General features: G+C 39.8%; 1 protein-coding gene across 5 annotated transcripts in view; it reads right to left on the bottom strand.

Annotated features, from left to right (window-relative positions):
* Nucleotides 1–295: 295 nt before the first annotated feature.
* ephb2a (eph receptor B2a) overlaps nucleotides 296–18426 on the bottom strand; it is a 62716-nt gene continuing 44585 nt past the window's right edge. Inside the window, exons 7-16 of one of the 5 annotated variants that reach the window (XM_037104040.1) lie at nucleotides 17662–17824; nucleotides 17427–17535; nucleotides 15509–15576; nucleotides 15253–15375; nucleotides 14639–14886; nucleotides 14278–14493; nucleotides 13720–13881; nucleotides 12902–13095; nucleotides 12625–12780; nucleotides 296–10063 (exon numbers count right to left, since the gene is read on the bottom strand). In XM_037104040.1, coding sequence (XP_036959935.1) covers nucleotides 9955–10063; nucleotides 12625–12780; nucleotides 12902–13095; nucleotides 13720–13881; nucleotides 14278–14493; nucleotides 14639–14886; nucleotides 15253–15375; nucleotides 15509–15576; nucleotides 17427–17535; nucleotides 17662–17824 — 1548 coding nt within the window. In that variant the 3' untranslated portion in view covers nucleotides 296–9954. The other 4 variants (XM_037104042.1, XM_037104041.1, XM_037104043.1 and 1 more) reach the window with 4 other exon arrangements.

Here is an 18426-nt window from a genome sequence, read left to right as displayed (position 1 = left end):
CTGTATCGTACAGTAACTTTTTGTTTATGTACTTGTCTAGGTGAGATGCAGCATGCAGTCTGTCTTGGAGTAAACATACAATATTTGCCCCGAAAATGTAGTGGAGTGGAAGTATGTAGTAGCAGAAAATGGAACTACTCCAGTAAAGTAAATCCCTGAAAATTGTATTTAAGTATCGTACTTGAGAACATTTACATTCCATTTACTAATGTAAAAGAATGAAACACTGCACATACGACATGTCACCATTGTTTTTCTTTTTTTTTTTTATTATTGAAGACAGTTGCTACAAAACTGAGTTATCATTTTTTTCTTTTCTTTCTTTATTTTTCATTTACTTGTTTTTTACAAAATAAACCAATACCAGTATTACAAATAATTCAAATTGATACATCATTCACAGGTATGCCATCAAATATACATTTATACAGAAAAAACATAAAATAGAAAAAACAAAAGTCCAAGTGAGATCACAGTGGTAAGGGCTGAGAAGAGAGGCTTGTGTGCTTGTGGGTGAACCATCTAGAATCTAACATTAACCCCTGTGTCCCATGTGCTTTGGACCAAAAAAAACAAAAAAAAAAAAAGGTTCCAGGAAAGGTCATTCAAACTCCTGGCTACACAGAGTAGAAATACTTGCAGGGTCACACCAGGTCAGGCAAAAAGGAAGATTGTGCATTAAAGGGAACACGTACTGCATAAAGCTGAAATACTTCATTCAGAGAAGTAATTTTCACTGATCTCTCCCATTACCAATACAGCAGGAGATACCATGACTTCCCGGTCAAAAAGACCCATTTTTGTTGCCACAAAACACATCGTTTCAAACTGCATTCACTGTCTCCACCTCTAGATATGAAATCCAGGTCATAGATGTGTAATGTGAATGTGACGTATCTATAATGTTTTATAGAAATGTCCATCTGGTGTGAACTTGCCAGTGGTTCAACAGAAACATTACCTGGCAACAATTTATCCTGGCTACTGGGCTGTTTTGAAGGCATTGTCATCGAACTATCCATTCACCTCTCTGCTGATACTCCTTTCCCACAGTCTTTTCTCTGTAATTACTAATGCAGTTAAACAACAGCATGTAAATAATGGAACTACATTTACATTTGTAATCTAGGTACCCAAACCCTATGTTTTCCTAAACCTAACTAAGTAGTTTCAGTGCTTAAACGTAATCAAGTAGTTTTAGTGGGATAGTTTCCCTGCCTAAGCCCATGTACACTAGAGTGGTCATGTTTATTTTGGGAGTGGTGATATATCTTTGTCATTTTGGGATGTGCAGGATAAATAGTGTATCAAGAAATTGTTTCAGCACCTTATGGCACTGACATACAACAGAACAATGCCAGCTCTGTTAATCTGCTGCTGATCATAATACTGACTGTGTTCTGACTCCAGCACTGTACAAAACATGCCAGTCTAAGAGTAAAAGCAAATAAGAACTTTAGAAATAAGGAAGTGGAAAACTACTGCCAGAATCAGGCACTTTTCAGCTCTATGCAAGGACTGAAAAGCAGCCACAGTGTAGTTCAGGCATGGGCCAGCACATGGACGACGACGGCGCAGGGACAATCAAACAGTTACACAAAAATGTAATGTTCTCTTTAAATTGTACATAAATAGGTCCTATTCAAGTGAGATCATTTCTGTGTTTGTGAATGAACCCACATACAAAGACAAAATCTGTATTTTGGCTCTAAATTCACAGCAGGATTTAATTATTAAAAAAGTAATAAAAATAGCATCAGGCGATAGGAATGTAACACTGCTATGAGTGAGTGTGTTGTGCAATATTTCCTTCAGTGCTACATAGTTAATGTCTTTTCAATTGCCAGAGTTGCTATACATAATATAATACAGTTGTTTGGTGTGGTAATTTGACACGTGAGATATCTTCTATGTAAAACAATCAAAAGAAAAAAAAATGTCCACTTTACTTTTAATGGTTGTTCATTTATACTGTAGTGTGCTCAAATTTGTAAGGTAGACTGGAGAATTCAGGTGTTTTTGAACCTGGGCCTTTTATTTCCACAATTTGATTTAAAGATTCATTCTTATCAAAAGCTATGCAGAAGGTCTATCAGACTGCCTCAGCTGGCAGCTGTGACAGTGCTGCGATGGCTGCAACATAATCCTTTGTGCCAACTCCAACTGCCAAAGCTGTGTCCACTAAAAGTTCTTGTATTTGCCACTGACAGGGGGCGGTTGTTAATTATGTTAAATGTCTGACAATATTACCGAAGCAATTTCTGTAGACCTTTTTCATTAAATAATACAATCCTTTCTGTAACCAGAAACACAAATCTCATTCAGCTGTTGCAGGAAGTTGACAGTGGAAATGTGAATCAGAGTGAGATAGAGAGACATAGATAACCTACAGGTACTGCCAGCAAGAACATATTTCCAAAGTCATGGCTGACTACTTAAGATATAACATGTAAAAATGCTGCATAACCATGTCTTAAAACAACTAGACAGCTGTTGTCTGTATTTAGTTATGTTGTGTACTTTCATTTTCTAAAAGTTCCCAAGTTTCAGTGTTAAAAAGAAAGAAATCCCCAGTAATCTCTGAGCTCTCCTCACATGGGTAAACGGGTCAGAGCAGATTTTGGTACCCCGTTGTTTATTCCTCCAGAGGCTGAGGGTCTGCACATGACTGTCAGTGACTATACCTCCACCAGGCCCCCCACACACAACTCTGCAAATGTCTTTTGTTTTGTTTTTATAGAGAGTCCCCGAGCTGCAGCAGTTACATTTTGTGCATTTTACTGATTTTGACAAAGTAGATGAGGCAAAAACTGTAACAACTCACCTCTTTAGATTTCAGAGTGGGACCTCTCCTTCAATGAGACTTGTGTTTTTGGTAACAAAACTGATCTTATTATTTAACAAAAAGGTCTACCTGCATAAGACTCATTTATGAAATTTTGTCAGACACTGAAAATAACATCTTCAACCTGTCAGTGGCAAAAACAAGCACTTTCAGTGGACTTAACATTTTTATTGATAGAAGCTGAAGACATGACAGGAAACAGGTTGAGAGAGAGGGAGTGACATGCAGCAAAGGGCCCCAGGCTGGGACTCGAACCCGGGACCACTGTGGCGAGGACAAAGCCTCTGTATATAGGACGCCCACTCTACCGAGTTAGCTAAACGGCGCCCCCAGCGGACGTAACTTTGACAGTTGGAGATTGCCCCAAAGTATTATGTTGCAGCCAGCTGAGGCAATCTATTGGGCCGATTCCAGAACAGTTGGTAAGAATTAATAATTTACACATCGAAACATGTAAAGAGACGAACATTAAAACAAACAAACAAAAAAAACTTTTAAAATACAAGAATTTGAACTATACAGATTTTTTCTCTGAAATGTAGTAATTTGGAGAGCTAGATTAACATTAACATTGTAAGTTTGAACAGTAACTGCTGTTACAGAGTCAATGTGCTGTATTGGCCCAGTGTGCTAAAACACTGAAATGTGCATCCCATCCATATGTACAGTACTGAAAAGTGTCATTTTTTTGTCTGTAACACATTTAAAAGCATTGTCACAATAATACCACACATAATGTAGTATGACAAAATAGTGCAGATTGGTATTGAAAAATCTGACTGAACAACATTTATTAAACATCAAAGGAAAATGGAGGATCTGAAAAAAAAAAAAACAGTTGAAAGCGCTTCAGAAAGAGAGATGTGGAAGCACCGTTTATAGACTGCAGTCATTAAAATGTAACAAATGGTGTGTGACTCCAGGAAGTCTGACACAGAGCACAGGGCACAGCCACAGTGTGCAGTATGTCTGAGATGAGCCAGCTTTGAACAGTCCACTTAACACACAGAAAAATATTCAAACATAAACATGCACCACTCAGTATTTTACAAGTAAAGCAGTTCAGTGCATTTCTTCAAACCTCATTGTGCACAAGTATGTAACAATCAGATGAGGGAGGTAAAAGTGCCATGTAGGATTAACCCACTGTGGCTATCTTGTTAAAGCCTGCACTGTATTTCAAGTGAGAGTTTTAGTTGCGGTAACTCAAAATGTTTCATTTAGTGAGCAGATCATAAGGAAGAACTGACACATAAAAAATGGAAAGGAGATGTATTCCCTCCAGAGATTAAACAATTTTGCAATTTCAACACAACTTTCACAACAGTCAGCCTGGAGGAAATGTTATGTATTGGGGGGTGCTATTGGGTGCTATCACAGTATCAGTTCCTCACACAAATTGAGGAACTTCTGACCATTTATAAACAAGGTAAAGACTCTTGTACCATACATCAACAGTAAGTGGGTAAAGCTGTGCTTTGTGTTAGTACAGTGTAAGGAAGATGCTAAACATGCCAAATGTCCTGATAACAAAAATGAATCACACAGATATCACATGTCCCAAGGTGAAAATTCACTTTTTTGTACTGTGAAGTATAAATTATTGTCATAACTGCTTAACAATTATAAAAAGCACACGTTTATCAAAATTCACATTTTTAAATACCCACAAAATAGAGTTCTGAGAGTGTACAGTTTCTGTGATGTCTAAAAATCATGTTCCCTTTACACCAATCGCTGGTACGATACTCAGCATCTCACCTCAGCTGGATCATTTGAAACCATAAAAGGATTACACAAATGGAGAGAAAATCCGAGCAGAGACGAAGGCCCCATAATCCATGGTGTCAGTCCTACAGAAAACCTGAGAGGATTAACGCTCATTTTGAAGGAAGTCATGACGCTTTCGTCCTCATGAAGAACGACGACAGAATCAGCTGTTTGTGATGGCAACGTGAATTATCATCCTTGTCATGACAAATGCAGAAGTAGCATAACACTGTTATGGTGCTGTAGACCCAAACCCTGACCAAAACCATACCACCATCTTTCCTTAACCCTGCCCAAACCTTGAGATAAATTCACACAAAAATGAAAGTTCAGTCATTTTTTCATATGCTGATGGAAAGTCAGGTGAAGTTTTGCAGCCTGCATAATATTTCTGGAGCTTCACAGCAAACAGCGTTGCAGCATTCCCCTTAACTTAAATAGATAGGGACTTTGTACAACAGAAATAAACTTAAAATGGCTCCATATGTTACGTGTTATTCAGTGTAATCCAAGACTTCAGAAGCCCAGAGATCTCAAATTGATTTGAAAAGACATTATTTACACCTTTGACAGCCAGTTAAGCTTGTGCAACATCTTCAGACACGGTGAGCGCCAGCACTTTTAGCTTAGTGGCTACAGTGACGATTCTGGCTTGAGAAAGGGTGTAAATAACATTTTTCAAATCAATTTGGGAACTAGTAACTTTGGATGGCCTGCATTACACAAGACGAGCTTTCTTGAGCCATAATATGTCTGTTATATTTCTTATCTAAGTTGCTTATTTTATGTTTTAAATCAACTCCCTGTGTATTTCAGTTGTTTAGGAAAATGCTGCAATGCTGTTTCACTGTAAACCTCCAGAAATGTTTTGTGAACTATGAAACTTCACCTGACTTGTAATGGGGATGAGTAGATAACGCCTGAAGTGCCATTTTGGTTGAACTTATTCTTTAAGTAACAGTTGACAGGCACATGATCCTTGGAATTGTGTAAAGGGTTTGGAAGCTACCGACAAACAATGAAGTCATGTCAGTCAGGTCGTCAGATTGTAAAACTCTCTCATGGGTTTAGCTTGATGTATGACTTATTACTGTTCTTGTGTCAACTGCAAAGTTAATATTAAGGCTGTTTCCTTGGATTCCATTAAGGAACTTTCATTCTGCAAAGTGAATTTGTGAAAGTGTGACAGCCTTGTTAAACTAAGATTATTCAATATGTTGGTGTGGTTCCTGGAACCTCATAATAAATGTTACTCCAGGACCATCATGGATACTGACAATCATGTTTTTGTAATGTCATAGCTTAGCTTAACACAGAGAAAAAGACTGGGAAAGTACACACATGGCAGAAGTTATCATTTCAAACACATTGGCCCTCATTTATAAATCTTGCGTGAAAACGGGTGCAGATCTGAGCGCAGAATTGTTCTTATGACAGGACACAAGTGTGATTTATGAAACATTCGTATCTGACCAATCCCAGCGTACGAATGACCGGGTCCTGATAAATGCAGCGGCTGAATTCGATCGTCATTAACATGTTACGCCTCTAAATATTCCTGGTTCGGAGGCCTCGCCCACTGAGGTCAAACATGGAGAGAAGAAACACTGGCAAGAAAATAAACTGTTCCGAGATGGAGATCTGCATCCCGGCAGCTCCGGCACATCACAGGCACTCTGTTCACTAATGCAGTGTTGTGCAAAACTGAACAGGCCAAAATAATATGGCACACTTTCTCTGGGGTATACAGCAGTGTTCCCCCTGCTGGTCCGAGACGGAGCCACCTGCCCTGCAGCAACCAGAAGCAGCTCCACTGTGACCCGTGTGTGTGTGTGTGTGTGTGTGTGTGTGTGTGAGTGTGTGTGTGTGTGTGTGTGTGTGTGTGTGTGTGCACTATTGAATCTGCGCTCCTGCTCTGTAGCAGAGCATGTGAGCGGAGCTGAGAGAATTTCTGCTCCCCACTTACGTGGGTGTTCGCTCCATCGCTCAAAGTTATACCAGACAGCTCCGCTCAAAGAGCGCTCTCCGCTCATTTAAAATTTCATTCAGCTCAGGTGAAATCACTCCACGTTCACTCAAATTTAAAAGAGGGAGCAATTCCTGACGTTGCACCTATATGACCTGTCTGCTCGCTTTTTGAAATATTTTACAAACTCCATCTCTGAACGAATGACCTCTGATGTAGGCTAACTCTTGAAGGCACACGTGAGTCTGAGTGGACTTGTGCATGACCTAGACTCATGGAGAGCGGTATCGGAACAGAACTGGAGCGAAACGGAACCATCGCTCTGGCCTTTAGATTAAAACCTGCTCCGCGCTCTGACCTGACCTCGCTCCGCTCACATGCCCTGCTCTGTAGCAGCTTTGCCAGCGTGGTTATTAGGTCTTACTTTAATTAGTTGTCATGTTAGGCTGTTTAGCCTATCATATTTTATTTTACAAAAACGTGGCATCAGTAAAAACGTGGGCTTTTTTATTATTGATAAAAAAAAACTTTATTCGTTTTAAAAATCCATTTTGATCTGTTCTAAATACGTGACTGCTGCACCGCAAATCCACAGACTCAGATTTGCGTACACGAGCTCAGACCTGACGTGAGATCTGATCGTAGCTTCTGCTCACGTCTAAATTGATAGATTCCGAAGCTTGCGTGGAAATGGTCGTACGCACGGTTTTCTGCCGTATGTTCGTTTGATACATGAGGGCCATTGTGTTTAACATTGTGAAAGGGTCGATTTTAACCCAAACCATGTTTTACTAAATCTAACCAAATATTTGAAGTCCCTTACTCTACCAAGTATTTTGGTTCCCTGAACCTAACCAAATAGCAACAGAAATCTGAAAAGAAAAGGAAAGTTAGTGAACTGAAAGAACTATATGACAGTATGTTCTAAATAGGATACAACAGCTGGTCTCCCGAGTGAGAGTCCTATACTCAACCCAACCATGATGGCTTGCTCTCAGATGTAGTTTTCAACACTGATTTTATAGGTTAAAATAATAGTCCTGAAGCAGCATTTCTGATAATGTCCCAGGAAAAACACGAGCTGCCAAACTTTGACATCAGAACAATGGGACTGCTTAATCTTAATGATGGACCAGGGACAACACCAATTATAATGTTCTTGGAACAAAAAGACACACTAGGTTGTCATTATATTATTTGACAACTCATCAGTCATATTGCATACAGGAAAAGGTATCCAGGACAGTCACACTGAGCACTGCCAAGGAAGATAGTCTGCCAATCCATGCACTTTTTGCAAGGAGCTGAAATATGGCAAATCATTTCTTCTCTTCTTCTCTGTCCTCCATATTTGTCGTTTTAGTATATGCTGATACTTAAACACATGGGATCAGACACATGAGGTGAGAAACAGGTCTTGTATTATGAGATATTTGATCTAAGGTGCTTCTGTACAAACTGTGTTAAGTTTGAGCTGGGACTGAACTTTGGAATTTGGGGCACAATTGGTTTTTTCTATAAATCAGGTAGAGTGTAAACTAATTAAGACATTGAATCACTCACACAGTGGAGACTAGACGGCATAAAACCCCATCCATCTTTTTGTTTCTGTGGGCCATAATAGGGCAGTGTAGTATATTGATATGTATAAAATGACAACTGTGTTGTCCCTGTAACACTGAATTTGCTTTGACAACTGAAAATAATCAGCCTGTAAAGACATGCAGCATATTGTTTTGCTCAATATTCATGTGCAGCATGAAAACGCTATGAAATGAATCATAATAACAAAATGGCTTTAAAAACATCAGTTCACACCATTTTATGGCATTTTTAGTTGACCAGCTAACACAGGATTCATTAAGGAGGACATGTTTAAAGTCAGTGGCCTGACATTAGCATCATGGTTGTTTTGTCTATTCACCAGTCCAAACAACTTCTGCAGCTTCTAACAGCACAGCCACTGAAATACTTCTCGTAGGGCTCAGACACACCAAACCGACATCAGAGAACTAGCGGCAACAAAGGCTTACTGTTATGTCACCTCACATTGACTTTGTATCAGCTAAAAAACTGCACTTGAACACACCATTAACGTCTGATGGCCAACTAGCTTGTGCACTTTTTGCCCGCATGAGAGGATATAAATCTCTATACCACTGGGCAGCGGTAGTCTGTATTCATCATTCAAAAAGGGAAGACTCCAGACTGCGAATATACAAACTGTTATCATGAGAAAGCAACATTTCTTGTTCCACTCTTACTAATATAGCAACTTCTAATGGACCTAAAATGGGTGAAATCATGGCTACTACAGCAACGGGCTTGAGGCGCTTTCCCTTTCTTCTCAGTTTCCCTTCCCTTAGCTGATTGTCCAATCACAGTGATTTCTCTCATTGATGGATTTCTCTGGCAATTCTACCCGCTCAGTCAGTCAGAAAGCTGGCAGCAAAGGCTGACTAGTGCCAACTGTGTGGTTCTATTGCAAATCATAAATGAATGAACAACTGGTAGCAGCTAACTCGTCTTCATTTGTTAACAGTGCAGCCAAAAAAACTGTACCAAAGAAGACTGGGATTTTTGTGAATCCCTTGTGCATAGACAGGCTAATTGAAGCCTTCATGGATTCCAGCAGTGACAATGAAGACTATTATATAGACAGGCAATTAATGAATGCAAATACATTTAATGTCCATTACTGTGAAACTGCTTGCCTTAAAAGTATGACATTGCGGTTTGATATTACGAAAAGGTTATGGAAAAACTTTAAATAGCCTAGTTTACTAAAGCATCCACCAGCATTGTTCCTCATTGACTACCAGTCAAAAGGCGCCCTACAACACGTGAGTCACAGCTAGCAGTAAGAATCTGCTGTCACGCAATTAAAAAGGTGGCAAATTCTCTGAAAACAGGTGCTATCAATTTAAAGTAATAAGGTTATCTGCATTTTGCAGTATCAAGTTGAATTCTGTTTTTCATTTTAATTCATTTTCAACATTGAGTCCTAAAATATGAAAAGAATATGTTGTTGAATGTATGAATGTGGTGATAGTGGGACTAAATGTGGTGTGTTATTCTAAGGGATAAATGAAACAAAGTGTCCTTTAAATAGACATAGACTGAGCAGTTTTAAGACGAGGTTGTGAATGTTACCTGGACATACAACAGCTACAAGAAAACTACCCAACATCTGTGCTGTGCTGCAGACTGATGGCGCCTTTTCCAGAGATTTGGAGGGATGGACGGAGGGTGCGATTAGATTGGAGTCACAGTCTGTGTGCGGGTCATCACCCCTCCTAGGTGGTTTCAAGAGAGTGCAAGGTTGTTGGCTGCTGAGTTTCTTACAGTTTACAGAGCCTGTTTGCTCCTGGTGTCACACCTCCACTGAGGTGATCTGGTTCATCTGGGCCCTCATGGACTGGATGCTGTTGAGGATCTTCTTCTGGTGGCCAGCCAACGTCACTCCCACTTTAAGGATGTCCCTGAGGAGAAATAATTTGTCAGTTCCACTTCAATATACCAACAAAGCTATCACTTTAATCCTTCAAATCCTACTGTTTTTCTGGATGCTAGCTGTTAGCTCCATAACAACAGTGGATAGATTGACATCTTTTTTGCCCTTAGTTTTATCACTTAGGTTGCTTACAGGTTGCCCTAACTATGTGACTGATGAAGGTTTTTGAGTCTGGAGGGAAAAAAGAAGCCTCTACTCAGGGCTGACAAAACTGTCAAAGGGCATCAGCATGTTATTGTGTGTGTTTGTTTTCTGTTCCCTCAAGCTGCAAGCTGTGTCGCCCTCATTGGCTCCGCCTCGTCCTCCTCCTCCCACCTCACATATTGATGGATCTGGATAGTCATATCCTGGGCTCTGCAGGATCATTGCTCTCCTCTGTTTTACAGCTCTGTATATCTGTACTTCTGTAAAATGTGTTGCCTCTTCATTCTGATGTTCTCTTTTCTGTTGCTAATTATCTTGTATGACCCACCCTCTTTGAGGTCACCGCGGTGGAGAGGAGGTCATTTGGCTCGGCACCGCTTGGCGATGCCTCAGCCTGCTCAGTCATTCCCCTGGATCCACACATTTTACATATAATACATAAATTGTATCTGATATTCTGTCAATGCAATTTGTAAATTGTGATTCTGTTGTTCTGCACATGTGACATCTATTGCATGAGCTATCCCGCCTCTGCAGCTCTTCCTGTGGTTTCCCTCATCTTTTTTTCCCCTTGTTAAAAGTTTTTTGTTTTTCCCCTCAATGACGTGTTTCTCCTCACTCGAGTCGAGGGTCTAAGCACAGAGTATGTTGTTCACTATACATATTGTAAAGCCCACTGAGGCAATGTGAATGTGGGCGATATAAATAACACTGATTTGATTTACATATTTTGAGGACAGATAGAATTTATGTTTTTATGGCAGCAAAAGCACCTCAGATATTGACATTTCAATGCCTTTGAATTTCTAGCACTGATTTTTTCTTTTTTTTAGCACTGAAATAATATGTCTTTGTTTTATAAGATTGTAAGCTTTTGGCTTTAAGCCTTTAATTAAAGTAGAACATCTTTGACTTGAACGGGAGGAGACAGGGGATGACAAGCAGCCTCTGTACATGGAGTGCTCGCTCTTCCATTTGAATTGTTTGCCTCTGAAGTCAATATCCCATCTTCCCTTTTATTTTTCAATGTTCACACAAAAAATCAAATAATATATACAATCAATGTTACTAGTATTGCTGAGGTCTCTTTGCTTCCCATGGATCGTGGTTGGCCCTGCAGCTTTGTTACTGCTTGAATCCTACTATCCTAACCATTCTTATGATTATGATTATAATCATACTTAATACTAAATACCCATATTTATATGCATTCAATTATTATAGTCGTTACTATTGTTGTGGCTTCTGTACGTCATCTCCAGAGCCTCATTTGAAAACAATTTACTAAGCTGGACTCTGTTTAGCTATAGGAGCAGTGGCATGCACAGACTTTTTGAAGGGCGAAAAGAACTGCATTTAGCACTTTGGCATGCTTTTTTGACTCCAAGAAGACACTTTAGTGTGCGTTTTGGCTCCCAGGAGTGCACTTTAGCATCACTGTATAGGAGGTTTAATGCTGGCAACTGTTTTTTTTCATGTAGCTTTTTGTGCTAGCTCAATTAGTGTTAGCATTGTTGTAATAGGAAGAGACTTCCCAAAAGCACAGTATATTGTCCTGATGGACTTGGTTTTTCAGGACATAGTTGTGCACGCTTCAGTTAGCTCCACCTCAGCCTGTGCTCTGGGTGCATATTGTTTTCCAGAAGTTTGTGTATTTAACCTCATCTATGTGCATTGAAAGGAGCTGTTTTCTGCAGGAATTTCTTTTTAGAAAAGGTGGGTCTTTATGTGATGTAGTATAAAATTACTCAATGAAACATCTGAAATGAGTGCTGGCCAAGTGGAGAAAGTTAATTACTTTTGTGTGGGTGATCACCGTTCATGTCCACTGTGGAGGTAGAGTTTTGTTTTATGGAGGAGTTGTAGGCATGGAAATGGGTCAAAATGGCGGCAAAAATGAACTTCCTGTTGGACTGAGGGTATGGACACACACATGCACGAATGTGACATTACTGAAGATAAATATTTCTTCAATGCTCTGCAATTTCTCTGGGACTTTTCTTTTAGGGAGATTTTTGTTAAAGGTCCTATTTGTTAGAAAAGTTAATTTTTGAGTCTCATCCCAGCTCATCAAATACTGACGCTTGGGATTGTAGGTCAGGTTTGGCTGCTGTCTCAATGTTTGCATTATTTGATGAGTTAGTAATGAGACTCAAAAATCTACTTTTCTTACATATAATAGTTTTAATGTCATTCTATGTAACTGTAAATATTTATTAGGTATTTGTTTTTTTGATTACACATCAGAAACCCTTGCTCCTGTCTTAGGGTTTAAACCACAATTAACCAGCAATGACAACCACGATGGCCAGAATCATCACCATAGCTCTCTTTGTATAATCTTTCTTCTTTAAAGTGTGGCTATATGAGAAGGATTTGACATACTCCATGGTCATTTGAGAAACCACATCAAAGCTGGTAAAGCCTTCGTTGGCAAAGTTTTCCTTGTACTGGCCCATCTTAATCGCATCCAGCCACTCATCCACTGTGCTGAAAGAGGAAAAGTCTGGAGCGCTGCGATCAAGCAGAGGTAAGTGAACACTGTGGGAAGGAAAGAAGACAAAAAGGAGAGCATAACAGCCTGTGAGAAAGTTCATTTGTGAGGGGTCTATGTCATTCATATTTTCATATTTTGAAGTGATGGAAGTCATTTCTGCCATACCTTGATGACAGTGGTGTTGTGGCCTTGAGACTGTTAGGGTTGCGGATCATCTTGTCCAGGGTGCTGACAATCTGGCTGAATTTGGGCCGGTTGTTGCGGTCTTTCTGCCAGCAGTCGAGCATCAGCTGATGCAGTGCACTAGGACAATCCATGGGGGGCGGCAGCCTGTAGTCCTGCTCTATGGCATTAATAACCTACAAGAATTGTCAAACTGGTTTTAGTCTGACCATAACTAGAACTGGATTCAGTACAGAACTGCACTAAACAGATAAGACAAGCAATAAAAAACACAGACTGAATGAAACCAATGCTTGATTGAGATAAATCACGTTTTAGCTTGCGCCTTACGGTGCCTTTGATATTTCCCAAAACTGATTTTCTCTTACATGTTGTATCTAGTTTGTCCCCAATGTATGTTCAACATATTCCTTTAGGGTTTACAACCATGGTATCCAAAATATTAAGGCAGGACCACCAACACATTTAAATCTTCACTTCTACACCTGATAATAATCAGATATTTGTAAAGACTACGAAATGATATAAAATAAGAATGAAAAAATACTTACCTTTAAAACATTAAGTAATTATTTCACTCTATTTAATTGTTGATCCATTTATATATTTTATAAATTAAAAAAGTCATGAAATTAAAATTGTGTAAATATAAATACATATAATATGCATATGCTTAAAAGCAAATTCTAAATTTGAATTTTGAGTCGGAACAAATGATTCAAACATGGGGTCATGATCAGCTCTATGATATATAAGATATATACAAATCAATTCCAGCTTGTCCACATGGCTCTACGTACATCCTGATTGCTCATGTCCCAGTAGGGCCTCTCTCCATACGACATCACCTCCCACATGACTATGCCATAGCTCCAGCAATCACTGGAGGAGGTGAACTTCCTGTACTGAATGGCCTCGGGAGCCGTCCACCGGATGGGAATCTTCCCTCCCTGGAAAGACAACTGTGGAAATCAGTGGACAGGAAGATGATGCTTTTTGAAAATGTATTAACCTGTTGGCCAGCCATTTTTTCCCTTTTCCTTTGTTCCATTTCCTGTTTTGCCTCTTAGCATCTAGTAATTCAATTATTTTTTAAAAATGTGTTGATCCATTACAAACCAATACAATCAAATTCCTTGCCATGCTCCTATTTTTGAATTAAATATAATAGTTTATTCACTGACACATCAAATTAATTCATAGACAGGATCTCACTCATAAAAAGGCCAATCCTTCCCCTTAGTCCCTTTGCTGAGCAGATCTCTCAGCAGTTATTAGACAGATGTGTCTGCACTTTTCTAGTGTTCTAGTGGTAACATAACACACTTTGACCCCTGTAGTCTCTGATGAAGACTCACCAGAGCGCTGGTGTAGGTGGGGTCTGAAGTATCATCCTCAAGGAAGCGTGACAAGCCAAAGTCTGACACTTTGCACACCAGGTTGCTATTGACCAGGATGTTCCTAGCTGCCAAGTCCCGATGGACATAGTTCATGTCACACAGATACTTCATTCCTGCTGCTATGCCTCGAAGCATTCCCACCAGCTGGATCACAGTGAACTGCCCATCATTTTGCTTCAAGAAAGAAATCCAGATAATTAATGTTTGTTTTTGCGATGAATGAATGAATGAACCTTGTTTGTGCTGTAATACAAGCATCGTACAGGAAACAAATTCCTAAGAAAGGCAATTTTGTCATTAATAAGTGTGTCTCCTTTACCCTGAGGAAGGAGTCCAGGGATCCGTTCTCCATGAATTCAGTGATGATCATCACAGGACTGCTTTTGGTCACAACCCCTTCCAGGTGGATGATGTTTGGATGGTCAAACTGGCCCATGATGGACGCCTCACTCAAGAAGTCCCGCCTTTGACGTTCAGTGTAGCCCACCTTCAGCGTCTTAATGGCTACCAGGATCTCTCTCTTCCCAGGCTGCCGGAGGTTTCCACTACACACCTCCCCAAATTCTCCTGTCAGTGTAAGGTCAGTGTTATTGTAAAAAAGTGAAGTTTATCACATGTTGCAATGTAAAGACTGTAGTCACTGCTTTTGTATTTAAGCCCTAATTAAAACCAAAGTAGACAGGTAGTAGCTCTATGAAAGTTCTTTGTCATGGCCTGAATAGAAATGATACATAAAGCTTTGATCTTGTTAGACAGTAATATGACATTTGCATGGATATTGCAAGGCATGGCCTGATGCAGTCAGTACTGAGTATCCTCAGAGGTCTAATAAAGAGTCCAAACAGTTCCAGGATCAACCCCCTGTTGTGAAATCCCAGCTTCTTTCTCTGATACCTGACATCATATCCTATGTCATGCACTGTTGTCTCTCACCTGCACCAATAACTTGTTCAATCTTGACAAAAGAAATGTCAATCTCCTTGGCAAACTCTCTGACTGCTTCATTTGGGTCTTCATATGTGAAGGGGTCGATGTAGATCTTCATTCCAGGTGACACTTCAACAAAGAGATGGAAGAGACAGCAACGGCTATACACACAAAAATGTCCTGCATTGTTTACACACTGTGCCAAACCAAACCAAGCCGGTCTGATGACATACTGAGAACTGTGCAGTACAGTGTTACTTACTGTGACCACTGGTATAATGTTGGAGTTTGTCTGTGTAATCTGATTCTGGTCTGTCTGAACTTCTCCTGCTGGGGACAAACACACAGAGGCTTACATGTCGACATATCCATCTCCATCAACTATGTCACGCTGTCCACCGATATGGATGACACTAAAAAAGCTAGTAAGTGGACCTTAAATGGGGACTGTTACGTGAAAATAGAGAGCTTTATTTTAGAACTTACTCTGTAAATTGAGGGTTTATTTCAACTAAACCAGGGGTGATGTGGAAAGACAAAGCCTGTGTTGATGGGTTTTATTTTGTTAAATGTCAACTCAAGAAAAGGGTCTGTGTTTTACAATGAGGTAATTAGGCTTGTCCTAACTAACGTTACGAGTCTTAACGTTAATTAAGTCTTTATTAATGTTTGGTTGTAATTCTGTAATATAAAATGTAGTATGGTAAGGAAAATACAAGACAATTTCCTCTCTGGACATTTTGTAATTTTTTTTAATTCATTCATTTCACTCAAGGCTAAGAAAATGTGAAATATAAATGACTACAATCTGAAAGTCTCCTCATTAGGTTCAAGAGTATGATTATAAAACAGGCTGAGGCAAGCAAATTAGCATGCTAACTTCAGTAGATATCTCTTACATAGTACATACCTTTGACATAAGGTCAACACTGTGGTTTCATCACATTCTGTTAATAATGTCAGTTCATTTTTTTGGTGCTTAAAACAAACTAAAAATCCAGCCATATCATACAAATTGCTCCCTCCAGCATTCTATATTCTATACCATTCAGGTTTTGTACTGTAAGAACCAGATCAATGGAAGCTAACTTTTAAGGTGTGGCTTTGATGCATCGTCTGTGTTTAGCTGGCATGATGAGGACCCACTGGAAACATTAGTGAAAGCAATTGGCACCTAAAGGCTACAGTGTTTGATAATGGATGTTCTGAAGTCCAAAGCTACACAAGATAAATGTTACCAGGTGTTTTGTCACCATGCAAGCGACAGTATTTCAGCATTACCTGCCCCTGGTGGCTCTTTCATCCCTCCACTCACCAGTAATTCAATTTTATCAGCAACTCATCGACAGGGGTTGTTTGCAGCAATGAACCAATTTTTTACCGTCTCCTTTGCTTTTTAGGTTCTTTGAGCTAAATGGTTTTTTTTTGGCACAGTCATTGTCATGATTCCAGTTTTTGTTGTTCTTGTTTCCTAATTTACCCTTGAAATTGTACCCTTGTGTGTCAGTTCCTCCCTCTCTGTGATTTTCCTTCCTTTCAGTGTTTTTCCATTCCTTACCTCACCTGTCCTTTTCCCACCTCACTCCACCTGTTCCTCATCCCCTCACAAGTGTGTGTGTGTGTGTGTGTGTGTGTGTGTGTGTGTGTGTGTGTGTGTTTATAGTGTTTGTTCTCCCTCATGTCGTTGGCAGTTTTTTACGTCTTCTGTCTTCCTCCGTGTTTAACGGTCGTTACTCAGTGTCCGTCTGTGGGCCCCTGTGTCGCTGCCCTGTCTTTCTCAACCATGTCTCCTCATGTCTCGCCCTGGTATGTTTCTGGTTTTTGTTCCTCTTGTTTCTCATTGATTTGATTGATTTGCCTTTGTTGCATTTTGTTTAAGCTGTTTGTTGCCACTTTCTCTTTTTTTCCTTTGTGACTCTTTTGGTTTTCCTTGGTCTCTTGGTTTTTGTGTTGCAGCTTTGTTTAACAAAGCTCACTTTTTGTTCCCCTATCCAACCTCCTGTGTGTTCTCTGCATTTGGGTCCTCAACAGTCATTTCTGTAAGTGGTTTAGTTTTCTGTAGATAAAATAGCTAGAAGAGGACATAAGCCATCATCAAGGGTTAACAGTACAAGGTGGTTTGATGCCTTGAGAGAAACAACATTCTAATTAAATCATTTCACAGCCTGTTACTGGCTCACCTGCGACAGACAGCTATGAAGACAGAGACGGCAATGATGAAGATTACTCCTGCAGCAGCTGAACCAATGATGAGGGGGAGTTTCTCCTCAATGCTGGAGTTATACTCCTCTACAAGTCAAGAGACAAACCAAGAGATGTTAGGAACTTTTTTAAACACTGACTTGATCCATGGCTGGATTTCCTTCTAGAAATTCCCACGGAAAACAAGTGAGCAAATTTTATTATCATGCCTACCTTCAGTCATGGTTTGGAAGTACATTTTGCCACTAAAGCGTCCAAATCCAGCCACAGTCCGAGCCCGAACTTGAAAGACGTATATAGTTCCAGGCTTCAAGCCACGTATGACTGCTGTGTTGGTCCTACTCCTTGTAAGAGAAGAGTTCCATTCTGCCTGGTTCTGCAACACATGCATGAGAAATCCCAATTAATAATCAAAACAATAATCATACAAATGCTGTCTGAGGTTATTCCTCAAACTACAAACAAGTCACTAGAGTAGTAGGATTGTCATGGTCAAATTAGGAAAGGTTGAGAAAGCCATTCTTTTTGATCACATCTCACTTCCACATGTTTTGTTGCTGTAATTACAGACATACTCCCTTGTGTTCATTGCAAGGAAATGTATCAGAAACACCACTGCACCTGTTTTTACTTCTGGTTTTACATGCACAGACCACTGAGACAATGATAAGACCAATAACACACACACGCACACACACACACACGCACACACACACACACACACACACACACACACACACACACACACACACACACACACACACACACACACACACACACACACACACACACACACACAGGAGGCAGGAAATGGGGGAATGAAAAGCAAGCTTTATTATACCAAAGCTGAATGAATACAAAAACCAAGGGATCCAGACACAGAAAGCTAGTCAAAAAGACGAAGTGCAAAGAAAAAGCAAAGTTCAAAGTTCAAAAGAGAAGCAAGAAGAAGATTGTTTCAAAATAAAACAGAAAACA

This window comes from Acanthopagrus latus, chromosome 7 (assembly GCF_904848185.1).
Source record: "Acanthopagrus latus isolate v.2019 chromosome 7, fAcaLat1.1, whole genome shotgun sequence".
Taxonomy (NCBI): domain Eukaryota; kingdom Metazoa; phylum Chordata; class Actinopteri; order Spariformes; family Sparidae; genus Acanthopagrus; species Acanthopagrus latus.
The sequence above is the reverse complement of the archived record's forward strand: the minus strand, read 5'-3'. Positions and strand labels throughout refer to the sequence as shown.